Below are 26,363 nucleotides of genomic sequence, written 5' to 3'. Positions count from 1 at the left end.
CCAGGAGCAGGCCCTGAGCACCGCTGGGGGAGCCCCAAACGAATGAAAGAAAAGCAGCAAAACCCTACTGGGTGCTAACGGAGCGGCCCCATCTGCACCCCAGCCAAGGCCAGTGGGCCAAGAGAGGTGCAGGCGCTCCGAGGCTAGCGAGAGCCCAGTGCTGAGTTCCGAGCGCAGGGCCGAACAGCCCGAATCGGGCGCAGACGGGGAGCCCCGATTCCTGGGCCCACCTCCGGCCAGAACTTAGCTGAGGGCAGGACCTGTGCAGTCCACCCACGTGCGAGCAAAGCGTGTCCCGGGGGTTCCTGGAGCCCCAGCAGGCATGCAGACACCCCCCACCCTGTGCCCCCCCCCCCCCACTGACCGCCTAGTATTACCAAGGGCGTGAGGCTGGGACAGCCCCTGGTGTGGGGGCACAGCTGGGGCTGAGTCCATGGTCCAGGCCTGGAGGCAGCACTCGAGAGGGGCGACAGGACGCCCCACGGCACCCCGATGACCCGAGTGTGTCTCCCCGAGGTGGGGGGACGCCGGCACTCGCTGGACTGGCGCCAAGTCACCGCCGAAGGGCCCGGCTTGGCTGCCTCAGCGCAGACACGGAAGCACAGACTGATTTGAAATCTTTTAATGTAACGACGTTCCAATCACCGTCTATGGGACGAGCCCCGACTCCGGGGGTCTGGTCGCAGCGTGGCCGGAGGCGGTCTCCCGGTGCGGCCACCAACACGTGGCTCTCGGCAGGGACCAGCGACTGCTGCAGTTTCCTTCTGAAGAACTGCTTCTTCTCTGGCAAGTGGCTCAATGTTTTAAAATCATTTATCAAAAGCTACAGGGCAGGGGGGAAAGAGTGACGGGTTAAAAAATTTATTTCCCAGGAAAGATAAAATTCATTTTCACAAATTTACAAGTGTTGCTGGTGCAGGGTATCCTTGGAGCGACGGGCCGGGCCCGCGGCGAGCTCCCTCGGGACGCGGAACCACCATCCGCCGGGGACTCGGCGCCTCCTCTCCCCTCAGGCGAGTCTGTCTGACCAAGTGCCCTGGACCGGAAGCGCCGCGGGCTACAGCAGGTCGGCGCGGCGGTAGTACAGGAGGTAGGCTGTGCGGCCGGCCGCCGGCTTCACCACCTGGTACTGGCTCACCACGCGCACCGTCTGGTCGTCGATGCGCAGCCAGCCGCTGAGGCCGATCTGGAAGACGTCGGTGGTGTAGTGGCCCCCGGTGGCGCTGCTGCCGTGGTGGTAGACCACTGCAAGAGACACGGCGTGGGTGCCGGCCCGCCCCCCCCCCCCGCAGTGCCACGGCAGCGACACCGGCGGGCGCGGGGGCTCCCCAGGGCACCCGGCCCAGCCTCGAGCTCTCGCCCCGGCGGGATCCCTGTCGACAAGGATGCTCCGGCAGCAGCTGCGCCACCTCCATCTGGCGGAGGCACAGACTCAACTGCCTCGGCCGGGCACAGGCAGGAGCGGCAGCGGAGCGCTTCGGGGCGGCAGGAAGGGCCCACCCACAGCTGAGGCCGCACCCTGCCAAGGGCCGCCTGCCGCAGGAACGCACCCCAACTGACCCAACAGCCCCGCGGCAGAGACATGGGCCCCCAGTGGACAGGCCGCAGGGCCCAGAACGGGCCCCTGCTCGCTGTGCGAGCGAGTCAACTCGGACCAGAAAGGCACTTACCTGCAAAGAGCCGGTAGGTTCGGTGGCATTTGAGGTTCTTGTTTTTGACTCCCGGAGAAAGCAGTTCTGGAAAACCAAAGTCAACACTAAGCCCCTGAGCCCCGAGAGGAGAGGCCCCGTGTCCTGTCCGCGGAACTCATGCCAGCTCTACACACGGCGACAAAGCTGCGTGGCTGGCGAGAGCGCAGCCGCCAACCCGAGACAATGGGCGCGTGGGGGCCCAAGCGACAGCTCAGCAGGGAGATGTCTGCCTTGCAGGCGGCCGACCCGGGTTCGATTCCCAGCATCCCATAGGGTCCCCTGAGCACCGCCAGGAGCGATTCCTGAGTGCATCGTTGGGTGTGACCCAAACCCCAATGGGGGTGCACGGAGAAGACGAGCGCACACGAGACACGGAAACCAGAGGGAGACCCCGTCCCACTGACACCACGGGATGGACTCGCTGGACGTCAGCCCCTGGACTGTCTGCACCAATTCCTCTGGTCTCCACACAGGAGTGACAGTCAAAGGAGAGGGGCAGACACCAAACGGCACAGCTGCGCCCACCACCCAAGCGCCCCTCAGTGCCCCCGGCACCTGGCGCACGCCCCAGGCTGAGGGACCAACGGGCGTCTCTGCCACCTCGGCTCATCCAGGCCGCCTTGGGCCCTGCCCCTCCCCCGCCGCCTCACCCCTGCTGATCTCCAGGTCCACGGGGTAGTCGATGTTCTTGACGAGCTTCTGGCAGCCGCCGCTCTTCTCGTACACGAAGCGCTTCAGGTGCAGCACCAGCACGGGCGGCAGCTTCTCCAGGGTCACCCGGCGGCTCACCTCCACCTGCGACAACAGCCCAAGGGCCGTGACCCTGCGCCCCGCCCGCCCGCAGTCCCGCTCCGGCCGGGCTCCCGCTCCGGCGCTCACCTCCTGCCGGGTCTTGGTGGTGTAGCCCTGCACGGCCTCCCGCGCCGCCAGGCTCTCCAGCGCGTCCTGCACCGTGTGGATCCTGTCGGACTGGATGTCCAGCTGCAGGGTGAAGAAGGGCTGCAGCGTGGCCGAGTCCTTGGAGCTCTGCTGGGACACCACCGACCTGGGCGACGGGACGGCGTCAGGGCCCACCAGGGACCGCGGGTGGCACCAGGACACGCAGCGCCCCTCCCCCCCCGCCCGTTCCAGGCCGCCCACGTCACAGCAGGGAGCACTGCGAGGGGCACCCCCCTAAAGCGAGCACCCAAAGAGCTCTTCCCAGGGGCCGCAGGGAAAGGCAGGCCGGAGCCATGGAGACTCAAGGGCCCTTGACCCCGGGGCAGACACAGATTCATTAAAACAGGCCCGAGGCAGGTGGCATAGGGAAACTGACGCCTCGCCCCAGGAATTCTATTAGAAAGCCGGCAACGTTTTCGGACGGAGAATCTTGCTTAAAGACGGCTCCTCCCCTAGCCGGGCCCCAAAGTCCTGACAACACTGAAAGCCAAGCAGTGCGGCCAGCTGTGCGGCGAGAGTCAGCCTGAGCCTAGAGGCGAGCTCGCCCGCCCGTCACTGCCTGCCCCAGACGAGCCCGTTTTTTCTCCAACACGCCCTTCCTCTCCCCTCACATCTTCCCAGAAAGTTCCAATAAAACTTGCTTCATTAAAAATGAGCGAGGGGCCTGCGCACCCCTGTGTGCCCCCACCCCCAACAGAACTCGAGCAGGGCTAGGGCAGGGTGGGACGGGACTCACGCTGTCAGCCCCAACCAAGCCCACCCGGACCAACCCCGGAAGAGGCGGGAGGTGTCCAAGCCCAGCTCCAGCCCCCCAGTAAGAGGACCAACTCTTCACTGCTCTCGCCTGCCCTCAGAGCCCCAGGGCGACCTGCACTTGCAGTGGGCATCCAGCCGGGGCACGAGCGGGTCCTCCTGGGGGGCCCAGTCTCCCTGGGTGGGCGTCCACGGCTGTGCGGCCACAGCTCTGGGTGTCAAGAGGAAACGGCAGACGCCCTGTGCCGTGCCCAGCGGGACCCCACTCCTCCCCCCACGCCCGAGGGCCAAACGCTAATGACTCCCGGAAGCGAGACCTGATGTGTCCCCCGAAAATGCCGGTGATCGGGGTCTGCACGAAGTCCGCCTGGCGCGTGACGGCCGTCCTGTTGCGAGGGCCCACTTGCTCCCACTCGTCCTCACTCCCCTCGCTGCCCTGCTCCTCCGGCTCCTCGGCCGCCGAGCGCCTTCCGGGCCCATTGGACACAGCAGCTTCTGGAAAGCAAACGGCCGCTCAGCTGCAGACAGGCGGACAGCCCTGCTCGGGGGGAAACAGCCCCCGCAACTTCACGCGGACTCATCCAGGGAGCGGAGGAGTCTGTGACTGTGTCTGAGCGTTATGTGACGCTGTGTGTGGCTGTGAGTTGTGTGTGGCTGTGTCTGAGTATATGTGAGAATGTATCTGTGAGTCTGCGTGTCTGTGTATGCGTCTGCGTAGCGTGCGGCTAACGCTGGCAGCCCCCGGGAGGTCGGAGCTGTGTGAGCCCCCCGCTCGGAAGCCGCCGGGCCGGGGCAGCTGAGGGCCTGCGGGAGGGCCGGCCCCAGGCACTGCAGCGGGGTCCGAACACACCCTGACCTACTTTTGCTGTTGGGCAGAGCCCCTGCTCAGAAGGTCACCGGGCCGGGACTGCTGAGGGCCTGCGGGAAGGCTGGCCCCGGGCACTGCAGCGGGGTCCAAACACACCCTGACCTACTTTCGCTGTGGGCAGAGCCCCCGCTCAGAAGGTCACCGGGCCGGGACTGCTGAGGGCCTGCCGGAAGGCTGGCCCCGGGCACTGCAGCGGGGTCCGAACACACTTTGACCTACTTTCACTGTTGGGCAGAGCCCCCGCTCAGAAGGCCGCTGGGCCGGGGCAGCTGAGGGCCTGCGGGAGGGCCGGCCCCAGGCACTGCAGCGGGGTCCAAACACACCCTGACCTACTTCCGCTGTCGGGCAGAGCCCCCGCTCAGAAGGTCACCAGACCGGGGCAGCTGAGGGCCTGCGGGAAGGCTGGCCCCGGGCACTGCAGCGGGGTCCGAACACACTCTGACCTACTTTCACTGTTGGGCAGAGCCCCGGCTCAGAAGGCCGCCGGGCCGGGGCAGCTGAGGGCCTAAGGGAAGGCCGGCCCCAGGCACTGCAGCGGGGTCCAAACACACCCTGACCTACTTTCGCTGTCGGGCGTGAGCAGCTTCTTCAGGGCCAACATCTCCTCGTGGAGCCCGTTCAGGATGAAGCCCAGGTACTCCTCGGCGTCTTCCTGCCGTCCCTGCGGAGAACAGACAGGCCGTCAGCCATCACTGACCCGCAGTCAACCTTCCGCCTTGCTCCGTCCGGCAAGACCCCGGAAAGGCGTTTGCGGAGGAACAGGCAACATCCTGGAGGGCTGACAGGAGGGAGGAGACAGACACCAGCGCTGGTTCTGCTCACGGACGGGAGTCGGCGGCACCAGCGGCCGACACGGGGTGACGGGGCAGGGAGGACGCAGCCGGCCCTTCGGCCAGGTCGGCCCACACGCCCTGTCCAGGCCCTGTGTCCTCACGCCACGTGCAGTGACCGGGCCTGGCGCCCGGCCAGCACCCGCCAGGCCCACGCACCTTTTCCGACAGGCTGGACTTGATGACGGTGAGGAGGCGGTAGATGTAGGTGGGCTCGAAGGCGGCTCCGGGCCGGATCTCCCGCAGGGTTCTGTCCCCGAGAGCTGCAGGGAAGAGCCCCGGCCCGGCTGCAGGCGGCAGAGCGGACTCTGGCCCACCTGCCCACCCTGGCTACTCGTCCAGCGGGCAGCGGCGACCAGCCCCAACGGCACTCACCTTGCCTGGGCTTTGGGGGCACCGGCATGTTCGTGAACTCGTTCATCAGCCGGACACTGGACACAAGGACAGAAACATCAGGCTGCTGGCAGACCCCCGCCCCCCCCCCACCCCAGCTCACTTCGGTCCCCGTGCGGTGAGCGGGGCGCAGACCCCAGGCCGCCCCACTCACAAGCTGTCGATCATGGGCGTGGACGTGCAGGGCCGCTGGACCTTGGAGTAGAGGGGGATGACCTTCATCAGGTGGTACATGGGCGGGCAGGCGACCAGGGCCTGCAGGGTCTGACGGCGGCAGGAAGCGTGAAGGAAAGGAACGGAGGAGCCCGGCCGCGCGTCCCGGGGGCAGGGGTGGGGGGTGGGGGGCAGGCAGGGCAGGATACGGCGTTGATGTAGCACCAGTTCCCCTTGTTGATGAGCCCGCGCGGCTGCAGCGACACGGGCTTGTGCACCAGGGTCACGTTCTCCAGCAGCTCTGCAGGGAGGCGGCGGGTGAGGCCGGCGCGGACAGGGTGAGGCCAGCAGAGCCCCGGCCCACTGCCCGGCCAGGGAGGGGCACGGGCAACAGGGTGGGCTCGACAACGACAACGCGCGCTGCCGCCCACTGGACCCAGCCGAATCCCCGCTCCCCACCCCGAGGCTCTGGAAGGTCACTGCGCTGGCCACGAGCAGCTGACCCAGGCGCCCACAGCCACTCCCCGTGGGTGCTGCAGGCGGGGAAGCCTCCCGCCGCGCACACGGCCGACCCCGGCTGGGTCCTGGCACCTCGTGAGGTCCCCGAGCACCGCCAGGGCACCACTGGGCACAGAGCAGGGTCCGTGGAACTGTCAGGAGCCTGTTCCAGGGAGGCTGCGCCTCACCCGTGCCCTCGTCCCGTGATGGCAGAACCCAGTGACGAGCGACCCAGTTGGGACAAAGGAGGCAGTTCTGCACCCGAGCACAGACACTGGACGCGGGCGGCACCTGGCGGGGAGGGTGGCCCAGGCACAGCCCGCGTGGAAGGGGACGAGGGCAGTGGCCGGCCCCTCTCCCGGGCTCCTCACCTCAGTGCACGCGCCCCCTCCCCCCATCCTGCTGTGCTGGGCCCTGTGCGCCATGCCCAGTGGTGAGCCAGGGCAGCGCCCGCCCCCCCACCCCGCACGGCACCCTGGCGGCATCGGAGCCTCAGCAGGACGGAGCCTGCAGACGCCAGGCCCGGCCCCTTGGCCGGGGCTGCAGCGTCAGGAGCCTAAGCCTGGCCGAGAGTGATGGTTTTCTTTTCCGGTCAGGAGCTTACGTGGGGCCCAGACGGAGTAAAACCCACTTCCTTGCCCCCAAATCACTGTTACAGAGAAGCCCAACGTCTTCCTGGTAGCGTAGGAAGGGCGGAGAGGCCGGGGTGGAGGGTGGGGGTGCAGCAGGGAGGCACCCGCCTCACAGGCAGCCACCACGGGTTCGGCTCCCGGCATCCCTGACGGTGCCCTGGGCAGAGCTAGGGTGTGGCCCCACGGAGCCAGGGGCCGGGAAGGACGGCGCTCGCAGGCACAGCGTCCTCTGGCTCCTGAGTACCGCGGGGTCGCTGCGTGAGCCTGGCGGCCTGCTCTGCAGCGCCTACCTGCCATCTCCAGGGCGACAGGGTCCTCGGAGACGGGAACCAGCCCCTCCTTGGCGTCCACCTGCTTCTCGGCGGGCACGGCGGGAGGGGAGTACTTGAGGTCCGGGGTGGGCACGGGCAGGGCCGAGGGCACAGCGCCGTGGAAGAGACTGGCCCACGACTTGGGCTGGCCGCCGGGCACACTGCCCTGACCGTCGGCAGCAGAGGGGCCGCGGGCGGGCGCGGGCTCCGAGTCCGTGCTCTCGGCTGTGTGGAAGGCCAGGCCGTTGGCGGCCAAGGCCTCGCCTGAGGATTCAAGTATCTGTCCGTTCACGACGGCGAGCTTTTCAGTAGTGTCGGCCCCCGCGGTCCTGGGCACGCCGCCCGCGGGGAGGCAGGTCAGCTCCGGGGCGGCCCCGGGGAGGCGCTCAAGCTGCCCCGCAGTCCTGCCCTCCAGGGCGCCGGGGAAAGACCCGCCGGGACCCCCGGCACCGCCGCGCCAGTCCGCGGGCTCCTGAGGGCTCCTGCAAGTCCTCGGGGACGGGGACGGGGTCGAGTCCCCTGCCACGGCCATCTCGGCATCGTCAGGGCCGGTGTGGCCGTTGACCAGGGCCCCGGGGGAGGCGGCGTCCTGGTCGCCGTCCAAGTAGCTGTAGTAGCCGGGGGGCCGTTTCTTCTTCCTCTTCCGCTCCCTCTGCCCCAGCCCACCCTCCGGACCCTCGTCCTCTGCACCGCCGGGGCTGTCCAGGGCCAGGCCCGTGTCGGGGTCCTGGCCGTCCACGGGGTTGGAGGTCACGTCTTTGTCTCCGTCCTCAGCGCTGGTCCTGGAAGTCGCGCAGCTCAGGATGAACTCGGGGGCCTGAGGGTTCAACGTGCTGCAGATGCCGCAGCTGGGCGCGGGCCCTGTGGCGCTGCGCTCCGGCACCTCGTGGCCGGGCTGGGGCCTCTGGTACTCGGGGCTCTCTGGGCCTGGCGGGGAGGGGGACACACCGTCAGCTCCGACCCTGACGGACTGCGAAGGACCAGCTGGTCCGCCTCGTCGTCAGCACTGAACCCTCGAGAGCCTTCCCCACCCATGAGGCCGCGACCGGCGGGGGGCTGCACGCGTGGGGCAGAGACCTGACGCGCGAACACTTGACGGGGAGGGACGCAGCCCACGCCCACCCTCCCTCCCACAGCAAGGGCAGCTTTTCGGGAAGGACCCGGGGAGGGGGCAGGGGGCTGTCTAGCTGACCCCTGCTGTGCTCAGGGTCACTCCTGGCAGCCGAGGGAAGCGGGGCCGGCCGTGTCAAGCAGAGGCCCCCCCCCCCCGCTGGACTATCCCTCTGGTCCAGGAAGTAAGTTTTTATGAGGAGTCCAAAAAGTCAAAAACCAAAAATGAAATGACATCTTTTCACTCCTGGGCACCAGGTCAGAGTGTCCGAAAGCGAGACCGTGACGGAAGGCCACGTCTCGGCACGCGCTGAGCGGTCCCGGGAGCCCCGCCGACTGGGTAAGGGCACGACTGGACAACTAATCTCGAAACCCGACCGGGGAACAGCTGACTCGGGCAGTCCACGCCGTGCTCAGTGAGGCCTCGAGGGAGGAGGGGAACTGGCCGAGCCCCCCCGCCCCAGGCACCAACCAGGAGCAGCAGGAAGCGCTTCTGCTGGCCCAGAACAAAGACACACACTCACGCCTGTAGGATAACACTCTTTTGTCCTTCCTCAGGTAGCTTAGGTTTGTCAGGTCACACCCATCTAAGGACACTGAACTTGTACTGTAAGCAATGTCCTTCCTGTGTGGACACAGGAAGACAGTTAATATTATGCTTTGTGCCTTGGGAGTTGATTGACTCCGAATAATATTTACTCCTGGGCATCTATTTCTTGACTCAGTTGCCTTTAGTTCCTAGCACCCCAAAAGCAGGGTCCCGACGAGGGACTGAATGGACCCTGGGCAAGCAGTGAGCTACCCTGGCATCGAAATGGGCCAGGCCAAAGAGCCACGATACTCAACTATACGCTGAGGGCATGATCATGGACAAATGCTGTCATGATCCAGAAGTAAGTAACGACGAGACTAGGACCCTGCTGGAGCTAGGAAGATCAACCTGGCCTGAGGACTGCGGAATGTGTAGTGAGATGTTCTCAGGAAGAACCAAACTAAGTTTATATCTCTTACTCTGCTCATACAGAATGAAAGTCAGCCCTCGACACACAGAATGACATTGCTAGAAATATTAGAAGTAGATTACTAACTGAGGGAAGAACACACCCTTGTTGGGATCCCACCCTTGGGTGGATCTCCTAGTAATCTGAAGTAATCTCTGTAGATGAGATTTCATCCTTGAGTTAATCTCCTGGAGGAGTGGTCTTACCTCTCTTTGTTGATTCGTCAGTATTCAACCCACCTTTATGTCACCGCCTTATGTGACTGCTATATAAACTAAGACGTAAGCTCGGAAAGGGAGTCAGAAGCGAGAGAGCTCGGGCTCCAGAGATCCGGAGTCAGAGCCAGAAGGAGAGAGCTTCCAAGACTGGGGCCCAGGAGAGAAGGAGGCAGAGAAAGACAGGAGTGAAGAGAATGGGAATAAACTACTATTGATATAGACCGGCCTGGCCCTCGTTTCTTCTTCCCGGCCTGGCCCTCGTTTCTTCTTCCGTCTGCCCTTGGCCAACAGCCGTTCCGATCCAGGCCACAGACAGCGGCTCAAGAGCACCGAACGCAGGTGGTGAGACAGTGCCGTCCAGTGAGCCCGTGAACACACAACCTTCGGCGTGATAAGATTTTGCACACGCCCTCACAGGCTGCACACACAATCACACAGGCTCTCACACACAATCACACTCACGTAGGCTCACACAACACATACACTCACACACGGCCCATCTGGTGCTGGGGCCAACCAGGGGCTCCTGCTGAGGCGGGAGCCTCTGAGCAGACACCGCAGTGCCTCTGGGGGTGGGTGCACGGCGCCAATAGAGTGACCTTCACACCCTGTGGCCCTGAGTTCCAGTTTTGCTCCTTTTCACTCAGAACGGAGAAGCCCGTCCGCCGAGCGCACAGGAGCCCGGCCCAACCCGCAGCGCAGACTATCGTGGGTGGCCAGCCCAGGACGCTCGCTCGAGCCGTCGCACGTGGCACCCCCAGCCCGGTGGCACCAGACAGTGCCCATCCCACAGGAGCGGCCGCGGCCAGCAGGCCTGGGGATGTCTGGGCGGGCTCAGGGACGCCTGGGGACTGTCCTCGCCTCCCGCCCTTGCCACCATCCTTCATCGAGGGCACCCTCGGGTGTGGACACTCGCACCCCAGGGGGTAGCTTACCCTCGGGCGGGTCCTCCGTGGCCGGCGGGCCATCCAGGGCCACCCCATCGAACGGCGGCAGCTGCGGAGGCAGAGAAGACAAGCCTGAGCGGCAAGACACAGCCAGAAGGCAGCGAGGGACAGATGCTCCCACGCGAGGGGAGGCCCTGGACCGGCAGCTGGGGCCCGGCTCCCCTCCCGGGCAGCCCCGCGGCAGGGCGAGGTCAGAGGGAGAGAGCCGACCCTTGCCACAGCAGCCCACCCGGAGGGCCGGGGCCACACGGCACTCACCACTGTCCCCTGGCGGCAGGATCACCTGGGGCCACTGGAGACCCCCCCCCAGCCCGCTCCCTTGTGGACACGACAGGGCAGGCACGTGCCAGCTCAGAAGCCACCAGGCAGCGCCGGCTTCAGGCACAGCTGCCCACACCGGGTGGTGCAAGGGCGCCCCCTGGTGGCGGCCGGGGAGGGCTGCAGCGCCTCGGCAGGAATTCCCAGAGATTGGGTGGGAGAACCAGCAGGGAGAGGGGGATCCAGTGGGGGGATCTGGCGGGTGCTGGGCACAGGCAGCCCGCAGGCCCCAGGCTGCCGTTGCCGTTTTCCGGGCGTGTTTGCTCGGGCACTTGTTCTGATCTTCCCAGGAGGCCTGGGCGGAACCACCGACTCACTGAAGACTGGACCTGAGCCTGGGTGACCTGAGACGGGTGACGTGCGGGTCCCTCGGCTGCTCGCACCCAAAGGCGCCTGGATCTACCCAGGCGTGGAAGGGCAGGGCTGAGCCCTTGGCTCCGAGGGAACCCCGGGAACCCCCGTCAGCTCACTGCCACAGGCACATGCACACGGCGGAGCTGCCCCGGCACCTGGCAGAGTGAGCACCAAGGATGTGATAACTGTCACCGAGGCACAGCACAGGGTTCCGGTGCTTTTTTTGTTTGTTTTTGGGTCACACCCGGCGATGCACGGGAGTTCCTCCTGGCTTTTGCACTCAGGAATGACTCCTGGCGGTGCTTGGGGGACCACATGGGATGCTGGGAATCGAACCTGGGCCGGCCGCGTGCAAGGCAAATGCCCTCCCCGCTATGCTATCACTCCAGCCCCTGTGGTGGTCTTTTTGTTTTTTTTTTTTAAGTCTCTGGGCCACACTCAGCAGTGCTCAGGGCTGACTCCCAGCTCTGTGCTCAGGGTTGACTTCCTGGTGAAGCTCAGGGAACCAAATGGGGTGATGGGGTTCAAACCCAGGCCACGTTCAAGGCCAGCGCCCACCCCCACACCATCACTCCAGCCCTGAGTCTGAGGGCCTCCCTGCACAGGGAAGCAGGCCACGCCCAGCCCCGACTCGGACTCAGCCGGTGGGTGAAGCACTCCTCATAGGAGCAGTGGGGCTGAGGGCCGCCCCAGGAGCACCGCGCGACAGGTAGGAACCGGTGTCGGTCTGTCGGAGCCGCAGTGACAGCAGCAATCCAGCCCAGGAATGGGAGGGTGCTGGCCCTGCCCACCTGGGTCCAGCCCCCAGCACCCCATCAGGTGCACTAAGCACTAAGCATGGTGGGGCGTGGCCAAGGATCAAAGCGAAATATCTGATTTGTAATAAGCAAAACCAAGGACTATTAAGCCCACAAATCAGTAAGAATAAGGTAAGTTTTCAATCAATTGATTAAAAAAAAAATAGGACAAAAAAGATGGATCAGGTAATTCACAGACGCGAGAATCTCTGTTGCTCACAGACACAAAGAAAAGCTCAAATCCAGGAACCGTATGAAACAGAATGGTGGTGTTTCGCTCATGACCCCCACCGACAACCCTTCACCTGCAAAGCGGGGGGCGGGGGGAGCTGACGCTGCTCCCAGCAACACTCAGCCGCCCGGCCGGTTCCGTTCCGAGGGCCAAACCCTGGTCCTGGGCCCCAAAACGCCCCCGAGCTGCAGAAACAGGCGAGGTGCTGGCCCGGACACCCTGGTCCACCCCTGAACCGAAGGGCAGCTCAAAGCCTTTGTGTCCACCCCAAAAGCAGAGCCCGCACCCGCCCTCCCACGGTCCTCACGAGGCGCCCAGCCCGGAGAAGCCTGACAATCCCCGCAGAGTTCAAAGGCGCCTCTGCCAGGCGTTGCAGGGCCCGGGGGAGGAACACAGGAACGGGGGACAGCGGGAGGGAGGGGTCCGCCTCACGTGCCGCCCATAAGGAGTGAGCGAGCCGAGAACCGTGGGGCATGGCCAGAAACAAGCACGTCTGGGCCCTGCGTGGGCAGCGCGGGGGTCCCACCTCGGGCTTCCTAACCTCTGGGGGGTGGGGGGCCCAACAAGGAAAACCAACAACTCAAACAGGAAAAAATACACGTGTGATACACGTATGTATCGACTGCAGTATATGAATAGATGCCACACAACTGAAACTACGCATAAGACAAAAATGTATCAGCATGGCACCGGGGACATGTGGACACGGCCAGGGCCCGCCCGCTCTGTGCCACTGTCTGAGATCTCAGCGGGCACCTGGGGCCTCTGGGATGGAGGGGCGGGTGGGGGGGGACACGGAAGCCTCAAGAATCTTTCATGTTCTACTGTTTAGTAGTAGAGCAAAACAGCGTTGGTTCGCATTCCTCTCATTCGTCTGTGCTTTTCTGTAAGTCAGAATCCTTTATCAAGAAGCACCAACCTGGGGGCTGGAGCGACAGCACAGCGGGGAGGGCGTTTGCCTTGCAGGCAGCCAAGCCGGATTTGATTCCCAGCATCCCACATGGTCTCCTGAGCACCGCCAGGAGTGATTCCTGAACGCAGAGCCAGGAGGCTAGGAGTAACCCCTGAGCATCGCCGGGTATGAACCCCCCCCCCAAAAAAGAAGAGAAGCACCAACCAAGAAACCAAACCCAAAACTTAAACATTAACGTCCAGGGGCTGGAGCGATAGCACAACTGGTAGGGCGTTTGCCTTGCACGCGGCTGACCTGGGTTCGACTCCCAGCATCCCATATGGTCCCCTGAGCACCCCCAGGAATAATTCCTGAGTGCATAAGCCAGGAGTAACCCCTGTGCATCACCGGGTATGACCCAAAAAGCAAAAAAATAAAAAATAAAAATAATAATTAAAAAAAAACATTAACGTCCATCCATCCATCCATACATACACCCACGGAAAGTCTTACCTCGACTGAAGAACGAGGAGTCACAAAGAACTGATTGAATTCATCGGGGCTAAAATCTCCAAAAATGTACTGGAAAATAAAAGCAAGAGTCACCCGTCACGTACCAAGGACAGACCACGTCGCTCAGAGGAAGGCAGTGCCGGGGAGACCCCAGGGTCCGTGCACCGGGCCCGCCCCGGATCCATCACCTCTCGCTGCAGAGAGAGATTCAAGCAGGGAGGCGCAATTCAGGAGGGGAGGTATCAACGATCCCACAAATGGTTTGTAACTGTGTTGACTTTATCTTAAAAATGCACTGGAAATGGTAGTGAGACTGGTAGTGAGTACCTGTAAAAATCATCACCAACGACTCTGTAAACCACAGAATTTATATAAAGTATACGGGGAAAACGAAATTTTAATTTTAAAAACTGCATTGGAACACTTATGTGACAGGCAAAAACCAAGTCGTAAGCCTTCATCTCACAGAAACCTAAATGAGATTTTTCGGGGAAAAAAACACTGGTTAAAGCGCATGGGAGTGAGTTTCATTCGTGCCTGCCAGCTCGCGTGACCCTGGGGCTCCCAGAGAAGTCACGGGTGGCTCAGGGTGACAAGGTTGAGAAGTCAAAGACAAGCTCTGCATGAGAAGGCCCACGTCCCTCCGGGGCCTGCAAAAGAGGGACCCCCCCACCCCATACAAGCCGGAGGTGGAGGCCAGAATTCCCCCAGCACTGATGAGTGTGGTGGGACCCTCCCCCAAAAGCCAGCCATGGGTCCTCCCAACGACCAAGAAAAACCATCAAGTCCTTCTACATCAACAGCTAGTGGCTCAGAATCGACCCAACGGCCACGAGCACAGACGCCAGAGACTGCAGCCGCCTTTCCGGGCGCCCCGACGGCAGCTCCCGAAGCTCCGAACGCTGATTAGAACCAAACCCACCACCGTACACATGCGTGCCCAAGGCCACGAAGCGTGCAGGGAACAGAGACAGCACAGCAGGTAGAGCACACGGCTGACCTGGTCAGCACCCCGTGGGGTCCCCTGAAACCCCACCAGGAAGGATCCCTGAGTACAGAGCCGGGAGCGAGCCCCCAGCACGGCTCGGCCCCGGGTGGGAGGGCAAGTCCCACGGGTGAGGGCTGTCTGCAGCGGGCAACGCCGCGCTTCCTGGCAGGGTCTGGGGCCACCCATGGAGACCCCGGGATTCACTGCAGAGCCCGCTGCAGCCTCTCCGTGCCTCCTCTCTGAGGGATTTCCCCAAGAATCCTTCCATCGGACCACAGAATTCAGTGCAGGGGTCAGGGACAGGGTTGGAAGGGCCCAATTAAGAACGGGGCCCATCGGACAACCCGTGATCTCCGCAAACTGTCTCAGAGCCGGAGCACATCATATGCCCGGCCGCCAGCTCCAGGCCCCCCGGGGTGCAGGGCGGAGTCTGGAAGCGCCTCCGGGCACCACCAGCTGTGCGCAGAAACAAGATCCTGTGTTCAAAAGCCCGCCGCGGGCACTGGCAGAGCGGCCCCTCACACACATGCGGCCGACACCACACCCACGTGCAGGTGAGTGTCTGCAGCGCAAAAACGGGGGGGGGGGGGGGGGGGAGGGGGCCCACAGCACCCCAAGGGCACGTGCGCCCCATGACGAGAAATCCAGCCCTGTGTGTGCGTGCTGGGAAGTACACACCCACGGCCACACGAGCTCGGGCCGGCACCGGAGACCTCGCCGACCAAGACCTGATGAGCCTGAGCCCCGGAACCCGCTCACAGCCGCACAGGGCCGCACTCGGGCCGGGGACCATGCGGTGCCTGGCCGGGAGCCACGTGGGTCGGAGGCGGGGCAGGGAGCCAGGGCCCAGCGGGTGGCGAGGAAGGAAACTGGGCTCAGGTGTCTGCTGACACACGGCCCGGCTCGGCCCAGGTGACCCCAGGAGCGACCCCTGAGCACTGCCAGGTGTGGCCGCCACCTGCTCCCCCACCGAAAAGCCCACGCTATGAACGGCTGGCTGTGAGAAAGTTCCAGATGGCAGGAAGCAAGGCCGGCCACCGGCCCGGACACACAGACCTGACAGGGCCGGCCGGGCACACTCCTGGCTCAGCGCCAAAGCACGGCTGCTCTGGGATGGACGGACAGATGGACACACGCAGCTGCAACCCCCAGGCAGGGAGAGTGGACGCAGAGCGCGAGGGGGGCAGGAGCCCAGGCCGAGCGGAAGCTCCTGGAAGAGGCGGAGGCGAGGCCAGGCCGGCTCAGGGGCATCTCTGGAGGGTCCGAGAGTAAACACCGTGGGGGGCACGAGCCCCAAGGGCCACTGCAGGGCCCGTGAGAGCCTCCAGGAAAGGCCCTAGCACCAGGCGGCAGAGGCCGTGCCCCCTCCCACCTGCTCGCTCGGGCACCACCCACCACGCTGGGCTCCAGCCTCGCCCAACGAAGCGGCTTCTGGAGAGACGGCGGGCTGGAAGGACTCGGCAGCCCGGACCAGCACAGGCCAGAGGGGCCCTGCCCGCCAGAGCAGAGTGGGCGCAGCCGCCCCTCCGCCCCCCGGGAGGCCCCAGGAAGAAGCTCGTTCTGGACCCTCCACCTGGGTCAGTGCTCGCGGGGCAGCACCCGAGAGCGCCTGCTTGGGCCACACACGCGGGATCCGGTGAGTCAGGAGCGCCCCAGAGCCGCCTCCCCACAGTGACCCACTCACGGGGCCTCCACATGGGTTCCGAACGGCGGGGGGACCAGGCACAGGGCTGGAGCCTGGCACACTGTTTGCCTCCTGGGCAGGGGTACTGAAAAAGGAGAAAACGGGCACAGCCACACTCAGCGATGCTCAGGGCTGACTCCCAGCTCTGTGCCTGGGGGCTCAGGTGGGACACTGGGACAGAATCCGGGTTGGCACGAGAAGGCAAACCACCAGCCCCTTGTGCCAGCTCTGTCTCTTCTTGCCGGGCCGCTTTTAAATAAAGCGGTTCGCACTCAGAACATGAACGAGGCCCGCGCAGGGCGCTCAACCCCACAGCCCAGGCCTCCAGGACAGCCCCGGCTGAACCCACTCTGCCGGACCGGCCAGCTGCAGGAGACGGAAGGAAACGCAGGTCAGCGGGGACGGGGAATGGTGACTCTGGGTCCCTTGAACGGAGCAACCAACGAACGGCTACAAACAAGTGCCTGTGAAGGACGGACATGAACAACCCCAGCACCGCAGGGAACAGGTGCCCGTCTTTCAGCGGGAGGGGCAGACGGACGAGCTCAGGATTCTGAGATGCACACGCCCTCGGGGCAAGCTGTGCACCCTACCTGGGGAGCTGTGGGGGTTGGCACTACTGGTTGCTTTGGGACCACCTGGGATGCCAGGGCTGGAACCCGGGTTCGCTGTGTACATGGCAAACGCCCTCCCTGAGGTGCTCCCATTCCAGGGGGGAGGAGGGTGTCGGTGGCGCGTGACTGCAGCGTTCAATGCCCCAGCCCCCTCTACAGCCCCGCATCTCCCGTGGCTTTTGGAACCGCCTGGACTGACCGGCGTCTTCCCCCAGAGGTTCCTTTTCAGGGGAAAAAACAAAAATCTGTGTCTCCCTGGAAATCTCCCTCCTTTCAGTGAATACAAAGCCCCCAGCATGGGGGTGTCCCCCTGCCGCCAAATGGTGCTCCCTGGGGGCTGTATCACTGCCGTCTGTCCACTCGAACCCCAAGAAGGTGGACCCAAAGCTGCAGTGCTCCAAGTGGGCGAGAGACGGTTTCAGGGGCGCCAGTGTGCCCCGTGTTCTGCCCTGAGCTTCTATCCCAAACCACAAAGGGCCGGAGTGGGACGTGTGCGTCCTGTCCCCCTCCCAGGGTCCCTAGGGTGCAGCTGAGCACGGGCAAAGGGGGCACACACGTGCCGTTCACTTTCCCTCCAGGCTCGGCGGGCCCGGAAAGATTCCTCGGACAAGAGGACTCAGGGGGGCTGGAGCAACGGCACAGAGGGGAGGGTGCTGGCCTGGCACACGGCCGACCCGGGTTCGATCCCCAGATCCCATACGAGCCCCGAGCACCGCCAGGAGGAATCCCCGAGCACTGCCTGTGTGACCCCCCCCCCAAAAAAGAGGCCAATGGAGGCCCGTGGGCCAAAGCAGGGCACGCCCGTCCCAAGGCAGACGAGGGGAAGGGACGAGGAAGTACGGAGGGCGCGCACCCCACCCCCACAGCAACCCCATGCCGAGGCGAGCCTCTCGCTGTCCTCCTGCATCGGGCCACTTCCGTCATGCACGAACGCCAGGACGGTGTCCAGGCAAAAGCCCGCCTCTGCGCTGCAGTCACCTCCGACCCGCACATCCGCAGCGACCAAGACTGAACTGGACAGCACGCTGCTGGCCCCGGGAGTGTCACGCAGCCAGTGGCAGCCTGGGGTGACGCCCAGTCCCATGCAGTCCCCCGATCACGGAGCTGGAACGGCCACTCTCCACACTGACCTCGGGGACTAGAGTCTAGCAAGGAGCAGCTCTTGGCGCAGACCCCCAGGCCCGCAGGGCGGCCCCGGCTCCTCCCACACTGAGGCACTGTCAGCACCTGCGCCGGGGCCTGGCTGTGCCCAGCAGGAAGTGGCCCGAGAGGCAACCCGTGCTCAGCCAGCCTGTCCCGCAGGTGACCCCTGGCCTCCTGCCCCCACCCCAAACCCTGCACCCTCAGGCACCGGGGCGGGAGGCTTCGGGGAGCAGGAGGGGCGGGACACTCGAGCCGGTGCGCAGCTCCCCTCTCAGCCCTGCTGAGTCACGGCCCCACGGGGCCGCCTCCCCGGCTCGCGCGCGCGTGCTCCGCCACTGCGCCCCGGCTGCCCACACCCAACTCGGGGTCGGCCCGCCCGTGGGGCAGTGCACCACAGAGTGCGCGCGCAGAACAGCCAGGCCGGGGGACAGGGCTGAGGCCTGGGGGAAGGGGGGGCGCCAGCCTGCCTCCCGCTGGGCAAGATTTGGGGCACGGCGTGCTGGGCACCCAGTGCGCCAGGGAGTGCCAGGTCCAGCCCGCGAACGAACGAGACGGCTAGTAAGCTGGCACACAGGGTCCGGCCCGGTTCAGTGGCCAGAAGTCAGAGCCCCGGCAGTGGGCAGTGCCACCTGCTCCACCACTGGCACCAGGAGATGCCCCTGGACCCCCGCTGTCCTCAGGCCCTGCTGCCCAGGGCCGGCCTCTCCCACGACCCCCCGTCGCACGAGTGTGGTCCCCCAGACACTGAATCCCACCCACTCGGGCCCAACAGCACCACCGCGAGTGACAAGACCCGTGACGGAGCCGTGACGCCGCAGGCAAAGGAACAGGGCCCGGCGGGGCTGCCCGGCTGCGCGGCGAAGCCCAGCCAAGGAAGGGCTTGCTCTACCCTGTGGGGGGCCCACTGACTCCCCGCAGAGCAAGCGCCTGACCTGTGTCCTCCTGAGAGCTTCTGGGTTTTTTACAGCCGCTCTCACCTCTCCTGAGAACTCCCGTCACGAAGGAAAACACACGCCCCGGCATTTACCTCACACCGGGTGATCGCCACGCGAAGAGCCAAGCCGGAGTCATTAATTCTGCACCAGCTCGTGAAAACCTCAAGGTAAGAATGCCCAAAGCTCCTGATCCTCAGCCCAAGGCTGGCAGGGGCTGGACAGAAGGCGGGGGGCGGGGGGGGGGGTCGCCTTCCCCGGCACCTCCAGGAGCGATCGAGTGCAGGCCAGGCGCAAGCCCCGAGCACTGCTGGGTGTGGCCCCAAAACCAAAGAAACCAACCAGTGGGACTGCATCAAAATAACACGCCGACAACGACAACAGCGAAGAATGAAGCCGACCGGCTGGCTGGAGAGACACTCGGCCAAGAGGCCGACAGCGGGCAGGGGCCCCACACAGGCCCGGGGCAGTTCTGGGGGCCGGGGCACCCACAGTGGCAACAGAGGCGCCCGGAGGACCCTCCCGAGACCCACCCACACCCCGCACGGGCGAGGAGAGGCCTCCAGCCGCTCCCCTCGGCCAAGGGGAAGGCAGAATCCCCGAACATACCAGCCAGCACGCAGGACGTGGGACACGCCCCAGCACGCGTGAGCAAAGGCTGCAGCACCCCCAGGGCCGGGCCATGGGCGACCCGGGGAGGCTGAGCATGACGGGGGACGCTAGGGCTGGCCATGCGGGAGCCCTGCTGTGACGTGGTGTAAAGGGCCCGAGTGACGGGGCTCAGCTCCCCCGAGCAGTGACAGGGAGCCCCCCCCCCCCCCGCAGGCCCAGCAGGGGCCCCAACCCCCACCAGGTTCCCATGGCAGGAACTGCTGCCCACTGCTGGCACCGGCCAGTGCCCTGGGCACCTCTCACCGACCAACTTCTTCTAGCGGCTGCAGACACTGGCCCAGAGCACGGGTCAGAAGGGTCCCAGGCGGGCCTGTCCGTCCTGTTCAGGGGCAAGAGTGCCGAGCTGTAACCCAAACCCGCAGGGGCGGGGAGACCAGTGGGTGAGCCCGCGTGACTGGGGCCCCACGGGGAGGCGGGTGGCAGCAGAGCCCAGGGAAGGGGCATCACGTCCCCTCTGGCGGCTGCCCCACCCCCAGGATCCAGACGGGGGCAGATGACCCACCTGTGACCCACCCGTGCTTGTGGGGCCAGCGAAGGCCCTTCCAGCTGCAGGCCCTCTAGGGTGGAAGAAATGACAGACATCTGTCTGTCTGTCCCCCCTCCTTGGAGGCCTTCCCAGGCAGAGACTCGGCCGCTGCTTCTGCCTCACTGGCGCCCAGAAACCCTCTTCGTCCGCACGGTTCAAGAAGCCGGCACTGGCCGCACCCGGCGGGAAGGTGGACGCAGCACCCGCCTCCAGCCGTCACACTCCCTCAAGGTGCGGGGTGCCCACCGGGGCCGCACCCCTCTGCCCGCCGCCAGGCTGCGGGATCAGGCGTGGCACCGGCTCTGCGCCCCGGGTCCTCTGGGACCCCGCTCTCCAGCTCCCACTGCTGGGCTGGGGGGAGCCGAGTCCACAACCCACCCCCACCCCGAGGAGACGCTGTGCTCTGGGAGCTGCCACACACCGGCATGCGGAGGCCCCGGTTCCCCTCGGCACCCCACGGTGCTCGGGTGCAAGCGAGACAGAGCCCCCAGCACGGCCAGCCCTGCTCCTCCCCACAGCCCCCAGCCCTGCCAGGGGCGACTCGCGAGCAGAGCCGGGTGAGCAGGAGCCCAGCGGCCCACAAACGAGGCGGGTAGGGCGTATGCCTTGGACGCGGCTGACCCGGGTTCGATTCCTCCGCCCCTCTCGGAGAGACCGGCAAGCTCCCTGTGGCGTAGTCCATATGCCGGAAACAGTAGCAAGTCTCACCATGGAGACGTTACTGGTGCCCGCTCGAGCAAACTGATAAACAAGGGGATGACGGCGCTCCTGTGCTACATCTTCAGCAATATCTTAAAGATTAATACTTTGAGATTCTTCCAACAGAGACGGAAACAAAGAGAATGGCTTTTCCTCTTAACCCTAAATGTTTCTACACTGTTTCCATGTTTTAGAAACACGATGTCTTTTTTTTTGAGGGGGGATCAGCCACTGGTGCTCAGGGCTTCCTCCCAGCCTGACCCTATGTGGCGGGGAACAAACCTGGTTCCCATTCACTGGACTCTCTCACACCTCTACTTTGTTTTGGGTTTGTTTCGGTTTGGCTTTTGCTTTTTGAGTCACACCCGGCGATGCACAGGTTACTCCTGGCTCATGCACTCGGGGATCACTCCTGGCTGTGCTCGGGGGACCATATGGGATGCTGGGAATCGAACCCGGGTCGGGCCACATGCACGGCAAACGCCCTCCCCGCTGTGCTGTCGCTCCAGCCCCACACACCTTTATTTTATATTTATGAATAAAATCATGGGCTGGAGCGGCAGCACAGCGGGGAGGGCATTTGCCTTGCACACGGCCAACCCGGGTTCGATTCCCAGCATCCCATACGGTCCCCTGAGCACCGCTAGGGGTGATTCCCGAGTGCATGAACCAGGAGTAACCCCTGTGCATTGCCGGGTGTGACCCGAAAAGAACAACAAAAAAAGAATAAAATCAGTCTACGGCCATACCACCCTGAACACGCCTGATCTCGGCGGATCTCAGAGGAGCAGAACCACGGGCAGAGTGACAGCGCAGCAGGCAGGTGCTTGCCTTGCAACCTCCGACCCACCCCGGGCATCCCGTTTGGTCCCCCGAGCGCTGCCGGTTATGACTGCCCCCCAACCCTAAAAATATTCCCACCGGGCTGAAAGATGGCTCCAAGGGCCAGGACCCCACAGGGGAGCGCTCCCCGGGCGGAAACAGCTGGGCCCGCAGCGAGGTCTGTGGCCCCAAGCCAGGGCTCCTGGATTCCCCCAGAAACGAGTGCCCCTCACACTGCAGGGACACAGGCCTCACAACGGAACCGGGCAGCCACAACCGGTGAGCCCAGCCCGGCCAGTCCCCTCAGTGCCCAGCGACTGGCCCCTGCCCGGAACCACTCGGCCGTTACCTCGCCTCTCGCCACGGCTGGGCACACGCAGGGGGTCTGGTCACTGCTTGGCACCTGTTCCTGTACCCTCGTGTGTGTGTGGGGGGTAACACCTGACGATGCTCGGGGCCGTGTGGGATGCCAGGGCTCCAGCCCCCCCGCTTCTAGCCAATGCGCCCTTCACTGCCTCCCTCGGAGGAGCGGGGCGAGACGCCTGCCGCATCAGCCGGACTTCACCACCGGCCCTCCACGCACCGGCACGCAGGAGCAGAGGCAGGCGCCTTATCGGTCTCTGGAAGAGCAGGGCGGCCAAGAACTTGAGGGAGAAGCGCCGCCCGCGAGCCCCCATCACGCCCCAGCAGGCCGGGGCCCAGGCTGGCCCCTCTCCTGTGCAAGGTAGATAAGGCGACCCGAGCAGCCGGCGACATCGGCCCCCGGAGACACTGCGGCCCGTTCTCCAGCCCGAGGGGGCCTGTCGTGGTCCGAGCGTCGCAGCAAGCATGTGTCTCCGCTGCAGCATCAGAGGGACCCAAGAGCAGCGTCAGGCAAGCAGAGTCCCTTGGCAGCCGGCAGAGACCTTATTACTTAAGATCTCCAGGGGAGAATGTCACAATACCGGCCGAGAATCTGTAAACACTCAGATTAAACTTCAATTTCTAATTCTCTTGTTTTCGCCAAAGCTTAAACACGACCCATCAAAAGGAGAAAAACAGGGTCTGGAGCGAGAGCACGGGGGGAGGAGGGGCACTTGCCTTGCACGCGGCCAGCCTGGGTTCGACCCCCAGCGTCCCGTACGGTCCCCAGGCACCAGCAGGAGTCACCCCAAAACCAAAAACTAGGGAGGACAGACTCTCCAGAAACCGGAAGAGAACCTGTTTTCAGAGGAAAGGTGCGTCTTTCAAAAACTGAAAAATGGGCCAAGTTCACGTCCGCGGGGTCGCAGGGAGAGAAGAGGAAGGGGAGGGCGGCGAGGGGCAGAGGCCCCCCCAGCGGAGCAGCGTAGGGGGCAAGGACGCCGAGACAGCCACAGGGCCAGGGCAGCACCAGGTCAAGGCATCCGCCCACACACGGCCAACCAGGGCTGTCCCCGGCACCCCAGGAGGCCCGAGCAGAGCCAATCAGGTCCTGGGCTGGTGTCCGAAGGGCCAGCACGCCCACGTCCAGCTCGGAGCACACGGTCCCCAGCACTGCCGGGCGTGGGACCCCTGAGCTGCCGCAAGTGTGGGCAAAAGCAGACCCGGAGGAGCTGAGGGCAGGGAAGGAAACGGGATGGACCCGAGCGGGGCCGGCTCCCCAGATGTGCCGGAACCGCCCCGCAGGCCACCTCGCCACACCCAGGGGCTGGGTTGTTTTTGGGGTCCCCACAGCTGGCTCCTCCCCAGGCTTGCAGTGAGTCTGCGGTTGGTCCCTGGGCCCGGGAGGAGCCAGCAGGTGAGGGGCGTGCCCACGCGCTCGGGCCAGCCAGGTCCCAGCCCCCGCAGCCCCAGAGGAAGCCTGGGCACGGGCGCCCTGACCTCGCCCGGGCGCTCTGAGCCTCCCCAGCCTCCTCCTCAGCCCGGCTGGACCGAGGGAGAGTGACAGGAGCGCACTGGGGACAGCCAACAGCAAAGCCGGCAGGCAGCATCCGCTCTGCTGAAATAGCACTAAGGGACAAAGGACAGCGTCCCCCGGCCTGGGGCCAGTCCACTGCAGTGGCTGGTGGATCTGGTGCCAGTGAATCCTGCCCAGGACTCAAAGTCGGCCTGCGCTTCCTCGGACGCCAGCGACGCCAGCGACGCCAGGGACCCCTCCTGTGACCCCTCCTGATCCCCGGGGTAATCCTGTGCAGAATCTGACTTCCAGTTAACGACCCTGGTGTAACTAATTCAGGCAGAAATGATACAACTGTTCCCCACTCAAGGCTACACTAACTGCTCTACTCAGAGCCGCCCTTGGTGGTGGTGGTGGCGGCGGCGGAGGGGGGGTCCCCCTAGCGAATCCGGGGTCCCCCTAGCGAATCCCTCCCTGCTTGAAAGGCAGCCTCACAGCCGCGGTGGTCAGCCTGGCTTCTGAGGGCTCAGGAAGTGGGCGCCCTGGTCATGACTGCCATTCCAGCATAGGTGGCCTGGGGGGGAGGGGGCCAGCGCCTCTGCCCAGGCAACACCCTGACCCCACCAAGAGCTTCAGGCACGGAACACAGAGACCAGGCAAAGGACAGTGGTGCCTGGAGTCCCTGTGCTGACCCCAACTGCTGCCCCTGAGAGCTGGACCCTGAACTGCCCACTCAGCGGTCGTGTATAAACACAGGCAACAGTAGCATGACCTCTGCCACATGCTGTCTGCTGGACCCCAGAAACCCCACGGGGGAAGACGTGGGTGCCCGCCGAGGCACGGTCAGGCCCAGGCCGGGGGCGGGCGGAGTGGCCGGCAGGCAGCGCCTGGGCCGGGGTCCACGCAAAGCCCCTCTGTGGCTCAAGGCAGAAGGCGCAGTTGGAACGAACCATCCCGAGCACTTTCCCTTCACATCTGAGCCCACGGCAGAGGCCACGCCGCGCACCTTCACCTCCCAGGGACAGCGGCCACGCTCCCCTGCCTACCCGGGGGGCCTCCGCCTCCAGGGACCTGACGGGCAGCACGGACGGGTGCAGCCTCCAACCCTGAGCCATGGCCCTGCCCCCGGTCTGGAACTGTGACCGGCAAGTCCATCTGGAAGCTCCTTCCCCTAGACTGGGTCCGGGGCTGCAGAGCCCGGCAGGCAGGGCCGGAAGAGCTGGGACCCTGGAGCTGGGACCCTCGTCACCTCATGACTGGTGTTCAGCACGGCCCTTCCAAAAAGAAACTCGCGATGAGGGCAGCCGGCAGCTATGCCACCATCCGGACCTTCACGGCACTCCAGCTCTAAGACCTGCACCCGAGGAAGGGGTCCCAATCCTCACCGATTCTGCGCGGGTGATGCTGTTGTCTGACAAACACGACGGGCCTGGCCGAAAAGGCGGTCGCCGGGGGTCTGCGCGTGCCATCCCGCGACACCTCGCTGGCCGGCGGGGCACCCAGGGCAGGGCACCCAGGGCCCCGAGCCCCGACGCGCCTCCTCGCTTCAAACTCGCGAGGTCCACGCGGCCGGGCGGACCTTGCACCCGCCGGGCCGCGACGAGGCGCCGTTAAACATTAATGTTCCCGCTGCGAGGAGGGCAAGGACGGCGCTTCCCGGGAGAAGCGCGCTCGAGGGACGCACGTGCCGGGACCCCCGAGCCGCGCTGCCCCCCGGAAGCCCCCGGGCGAGGAGGAGGAAAACGGGGGAAGCAAAAAAGAAGGAGACTCCTTGAAGTGCTCGGAGAAGTCGCCCAAAGTCACCGGCGGGGCCGCGCGACCCGCACCCCCACCCCCGACCCCGGCCCGCACCCCACCCCGCGCCCCGCCCCCTTCCCGCCCCACCCCCACCCCCACCCCGCGCCCCGCCCCCCGCCCGCACCCCGGCCCGGCCCGGCCGCCCCTCACGGGCGCACAGAGACGCGGTGCGGGCGCGCTCAGCCCCCGCCCCCTCCCCGCACCCCGGCCCGCCCCCCCGAGACCCCCGGCCGCCCCCGGCCCGCCCTCCGGTCAGGCGCCGCGCGGCTCCGGCGGGTCCGGCGGGTCCGGCGGGTCCGGCGGGCGCGGGGCCTAGTCCCGGCGGCGCCTCCCCGCGCGCCCCGCGCCGCCCCCGCCCCGCGCCGCCGCCGCCCCGCGCCCCGCCGCCGCCCGCGCCCACCCACCTGCGGCTCGCGGAGGGCCATGGCGGCCCGTCTCGGGAGCGCGGCCGGCCGGGCTGCTCACGCCGCTGCCCCCGCCGCCGCCATCTTCTCGCCCGCACGGCCACGCTCGCCGCGCCCGCCGCGCCTGCGCACTGGGCGCGCGCCGCGGGGCGCGGGCCGGCCGGGCGCGCAGCGCGCCTGCGCGGCCGGCAGGTGGGCGTGCCCGGCGGGAGCCGGCCGGGCGCGCAGCGCGCCTGCGCGGCCGGCAGGTGGGCGCGCGCGGCCGGCGGCGGGAGGGCGCGCACTGCGCCTGCGCGGCCGGCCGGTGGGCGTGCCCGGCGGGAGCCGGCCGGCCGGCCTTGCAGTGCGCCTGCGCGACCGGCAGGTGGGGCGCGCGGCGGGGCCTGCCGGGCTGGATGGACTCGGCGCCCCGGGCGCTGTGCGCGGCCTCCCCGGCCTGCGGGGAACCCGGCTTAGGCGATCGCGCCCGACGCCGGGCGGCCGGGGGCCTCTCCGCCGCGGGGGAGCACACCTGGGGGCCCCGCTGGTCGCGGGACGTCCACCAGGTCCCGGCCGGCGCCACGCGCTTTGCAGGAGTTGGAGAATCCTGGGTGCAGCGTTTGGCGATGCTGGGGGTCCTCCGGGCCGACGGCGGGGTGGGGGCTGCGCGCGGTGCGGGGAGGAACCCAGAGCCTCGCCCCTGTACAGCCTGGCTCTACTTCAACCTCAGGCCCGGTGCTGGAGGATGTTAAGAAGTAAAATGGGGGCTAGAGGAATAGCACAGCGGGTAGGGCG

General features: G+C 65.7%; 1 protein-coding gene across 1 annotated transcript; it reads right to left on the bottom strand.

Moving 5' to 3' along the window:
• Nucleotides 1–619: 619 nt before the first annotated feature.
• USP10 (ubiquitin specific peptidase 10) lies at nucleotides 620–25,711 on the bottom strand. Its single transcript, XM_056136979.1, has 14 exons — nucleotides 25,590–25,711; nucleotides 13,451–13,519; nucleotides 10,333–10,393; nucleotides 7,048–7,995; nucleotides 5,837–5,928; nucleotides 5,629–5,738; nucleotides 5,457–5,512; nucleotides 5,241–5,344; nucleotides 4,813–4,912; nucleotides 3,701–3,878; nucleotides 2,571–2,736; nucleotides 2,342–2,486; nucleotides 1,671–1,736; nucleotides 620–1,245 (listed from the first exon to the last, which is right to left on the bottom strand). Exons 1-14 carry the CDS (start codon nucleotides 25,608–25,610, stop codon nucleotides 1,058–1,060), a joined length of 2,304 nt encoding a protein of 767 aa, XP_055992954.1. The 5' UTR covers nucleotides 25,611–25,711; the 3' UTR covers nucleotides 620–1,057.
• Between the last annotated feature and the right edge of the window lie 652 nt (nucleotides 25,712–26,363).

This window comes from Sorex fumeus, unplaced genomic scaffold, assembly GCF_029834395.1.
Source record: "Sorex fumeus unplaced genomic scaffold, SorFum_2.1 ptg000122l, whole genome shotgun sequence".
In the NCBI taxonomy this organism is placed as follows: domain Eukaryota; kingdom Metazoa; phylum Chordata; class Mammalia; order Eulipotyphla; family Soricidae; genus Sorex; species Sorex fumeus.
The sequence above is the reverse complement of the archived record's forward strand: the minus strand, read 5'-3'. Positions and strand labels throughout refer to the sequence as shown.

Coding starts and splice junctions, on each gene's coding strand:
- USP10 (XM_056136979.1), bottom strand. CDS start 25,610: ATGGCCCTCCGCGAGCCGCAG. Junction 10,394..13,450: donor CTCCTCGTTCTTCAGTCGAG/GTAAGACTTTCC, acceptor CTGCCTCCGCAG/CTGCCGCCGTTCGATGGGGT. Junction 5,929..7,047: donor TGTCGCCCTGGAGATGGCAG/GTAGGCGCTGCA, acceptor GCCTCCCTGCAG/AGCTGCTGGAGAACGTGACC.